Below are 3,655 nucleotides of genomic sequence, written 5' to 3'. Positions count from 1 at the left end.
ATATATATATATATATATATTGTGTTCTGGTAGTAACCCCTGACTAAATCTAATCAATTAGCTAGCTAGGTACACTATAGTATTACTATCTACCAAGCATGCTACATATAAATTGTATTATTCACCAGCAAGCATAGGTCTTTTCTAACCAGAACTTCTTTGTTAAAGGCCTAGACTCAGGCTGTGAAGTAAAGAAACAAGCAATGGCTAAAGGCAGAGGAGAAAAAAAACAAATCTCTTCAACATGACCCTGGGAAGAAGTAAAACAGATAGAAATATTCTGTTATCATCAACTCTCCAGCCCGTTTTCATGGTACTTATGTGTGCACAGGAACAAACAATCTAATAGTAAGATAGGTGGTGAAACATTGCATTGCTTTCTCCTTGTTAGAGAGGACACCTGGCATGAGAGTCTTAAGGATTGAAAGCTGTGGGTCAGACTGATGCTAGATAGAGCTCAGAATACTACAGGGTTGAACTAAAGCCCCCATCTTCACTAGCCCACCAAAGACAACTAGACAAAAACTGTAGGAATTATCTCTATATCTTTTGCTCACCAAAATGTTAAGGAAAAGGAAAAACAAGAAATGTTGGCAACAGGAAGGTGTACAGTCTAGGAATTCTGTCATTTCTTCAAGTGGTCTGCGAGAGTAGCTAGTTGGGCAGGGGATTTGGCTTTAAAGCTGCGCAGTGCAGAACATACTTAGGTTAGTACAGGGCCCATGGTCGCAGAAGGCACTCTATTGTACAACTCTACATGGTTAAAGCTGACACTAGGTTATCACAAATTGGGGTGGCCAGCCTAGTGGACTAGACAAAGGGCACTCTAGTCATTAACTTGGCACTAAAGCATCAAAATATCAAAGATGATAGATTACAAACTTAAAGTGTTTAAACAGGCATTGTATGAAAAGCTGAGTCACTTTTATCTGAGTATTGGCTGAGAAGAAGGATGACTAGCTGAGCAGAGCTCCCTGAGGAGGTCCTCTTAGACGGTGGCTGTGTCTTAGTAGAGTATGGATGGGTACAATGATTGATGAAGACAAAAGTGCACTGAAGGTGTACCTTTTACCAAACATGTCCTGAAGTCCTTATCTCTTTTACCTACTACTGTGGAGCAGAAAAAGTAAATAATAAAGAAATCTTTCTTCTGCATGATATTTAAAACAGAAGCCAGAGGTTGGATTGAATAGGTGGTGTGTGTGTGTGTGTGTGTGTGTGTGTGTGTGTGTAAATATATTCAAGAGTTTGACATTTTGTTTCCCACATAACTGGAAAGGTCAACCCCTAACCCATCAAAGCTATAGTCTGAGGAGCAGGATTCAAGCAACTGAAAGAGCTAGGTTATGGACAGAGACCATGGAAATGATTTTCAGACTTTCTGGGGCATGATGGTAAAGTAGATGGCATTGGGGCTAACAGTGGATGCTGCTTTATTGGCTACTGGTACAGAAAGCCCACCAGTTCTACAAGCTGTAGCTTCCCCTACTACTGTATGGAAGAGGATTTACTTATTACACTAGCAGTGTTCCATGCAATCTAGATAGGCAAGTGGCCTCACCTAATATCCCTTCCAAACATGAAAATGTTTGAGTGTTGATGACTTGAGAGAAAAGGGGGAGCCCCTGAGAAAACAGAAGGGAATAAATGGGCTCTAATTTGAGGGGATCTTATTACAAATCCACAGCTCCAACAAGGCTAGAGTACAACACAATATTATTTTATAGTCCATTTATACCATATGCCTGATATGAAAGTGTATGCTTGCCAAAAACTTGAGGAAGTGTAGTGGCCAACTCCCTTGAAAGACATATTCAGATAGTATGAAGAACTTAATAAAGATTGAATGTATTCCTATTGACTTATTAGATTTTTATATTATATGTCTGTTTGACATGAGAGATTTTTGAAAAAAAAAAAAGAACAAACAAACAGGCTGTGGCTTTTGATACTATCATTTAAATGTGTTTTTCTCTGTATTACATGACTTGAATCCCATTCCAAATGGACTATGGCTGGTTGACAGAGCCTTCCTATACCAAATGGCTTCTGTCTCACAACCTCAAGGAAGAAATGGTTGAGGAATCACAAGAGACAGGACTTACTGGGCCACTTATACAGTCAGATTGCACTTGGCTAAACTCTGTGTCCTATCACGTTTCAACAAAATTGTATGTGGTTCAAACATGCCTATAAATGGGGTACAAAAACAGATCCCCAGTGATAGTGTGCCTTTGTTCCAGATTATTGAACCTGTAGAGCTTTCTGGAGGGCTGTATATTCCCCACACATAGAAACCCCAGAGCCCTTCCTTTATGTCTTACTCCATGACTCCCATTATCAACCCTACACACACACACACACACACACACACACACACACACACACACACACATTTACACACTTAATATCCAACAAAGTTATGTAATCATTTCTGTGGGTTTGAGGAACTGCTTACGTAACTTGATCATACTTAGCAAAGATATATTGAGCCCCAATTTGTGACCATTTGTTCAGAATCACAGGTGAAATAACCCAAACTTGCAACAGGCATTTAGGCAAAGGAGAAATATTGTGAAACAGCCACACCCTGTAAGTTGACAGTTTCTTGGTACCTATTGGGATAGGTTGATTTGTGATGTGGAGAATTTGCCACCATGTCTTATGATCTGTGCTATGGGAGGACTGAAGGAGAAACTGGGTTTGGGGAACTCACCAGATCTCTCTTTCTAGCCATCTCCAGTGTCACGTACATTAAATTAACCTCACTCCTACTGTAATCTGCTTACTGCACTGACCATGCCTGGGTGGAGATGCCTGGTGACTGGAGCAGGAGGGTTTTTGGGCCAGAGGATCATCCAGTTGTTGGTGCAAGAAGAAGATCTGGAGGAGATCAGGGTCCTGGACAAGGTCTTCAAACCAGAAACGAGGAAGGAATTCTTCAGTAAGTGAATGTGAGAATTTGCCAAATTATTGTATGGCCAACACAGCCTGGACATGGGAGGGCTCCTCCCTTGTGCAGTAAATAAAAGACACTTGCATTCATAACACTTCTTCATGTCCACATTCATCAAAAGGTACACCACACAGAGCAAAACACAGTTTTGGAGAGACTGTGTTTGGACTGAGTTCTCTCTCTCTTTTCTGTAGCTCTTTTATGTGGACTAGAAAGTTGCTATGTAATCGCCATAATGATTATTAAGCTGGCGGCTCAGCACTAGCTCTCCTCTCTCTCTCTCTCTCTCTCTCTCTCTCTCTCTCTCTCTCTTAATTGCTACTGATTTAGTTGCATGTTTTGTGCTTGTTTGTTTTTCTGGGGTAGGGGGTCTTTGACTTAGCATCTTATATAGAATTGAAATAAAAATGCAAATCAAAACAACCCTGAGATTCCATCTCACACCAGTCAGAATGGCTAAGATTAAAAATTCAGGTGACAGCAGATGCTGGTGAGGTTATAGAGAAATAGGAACACTCCTCCATTGCTGGTGGGGTTGCAAGCTTGTACAACAACTCTGGAAATCAGTCTGGTGGTTCCTCAGAAAATTGGACATAGTACTACTGGAGGACCCAGCAATACCTCTTCTGGGCATATACCCAGAAGATCTTCCAACTGGTAATAAGGACACATGCTCCACTATGTTCATAGCAGCCTTGT

General features: G+C 40.9%; 1 protein-coding gene across 2 annotated transcripts in view; it reads left to right on the top strand.

Annotated features, from left to right (window-relative positions):
• The window catches only part of LOC110320478 (3 beta-hydroxysteroid dehydrogenase/Delta 5-->4-isomerase type 2), a 17,181-nt gene that overhangs the window by 6,829 nt on the left and 6,697 nt on the right, over positions 1-3,655 (top strand). For both annotated transcript variants that reach the window (XM_021196516.2, XM_029538168.1), the window contains exon 2: positions 2,734-2,944. In XM_021196516.2, coding sequence (XP_021052175.1) covers positions 2,800-2,944 — 145 coding nt within the window. In that variant the 5' untranslated portion in view covers positions 2,734-2,799. The remainder of the gene's footprint in view (positions 1-2,733; positions 2,945-3,655) is intronic.

The sequence above is a fragment of the Mus pahari genome, chromosome 4 (genome assembly GCF_900095145.1).
Source record: "Mus pahari chromosome 4, PAHARI_EIJ_v1.1, whole genome shotgun sequence".
Lineage (NCBI taxonomy): Eukaryota > Metazoa > Chordata > Mammalia > Rodentia > Muridae > Mus > Mus pahari.
This window is presented reverse-complemented; position numbering and strand designations above follow the sequence as displayed.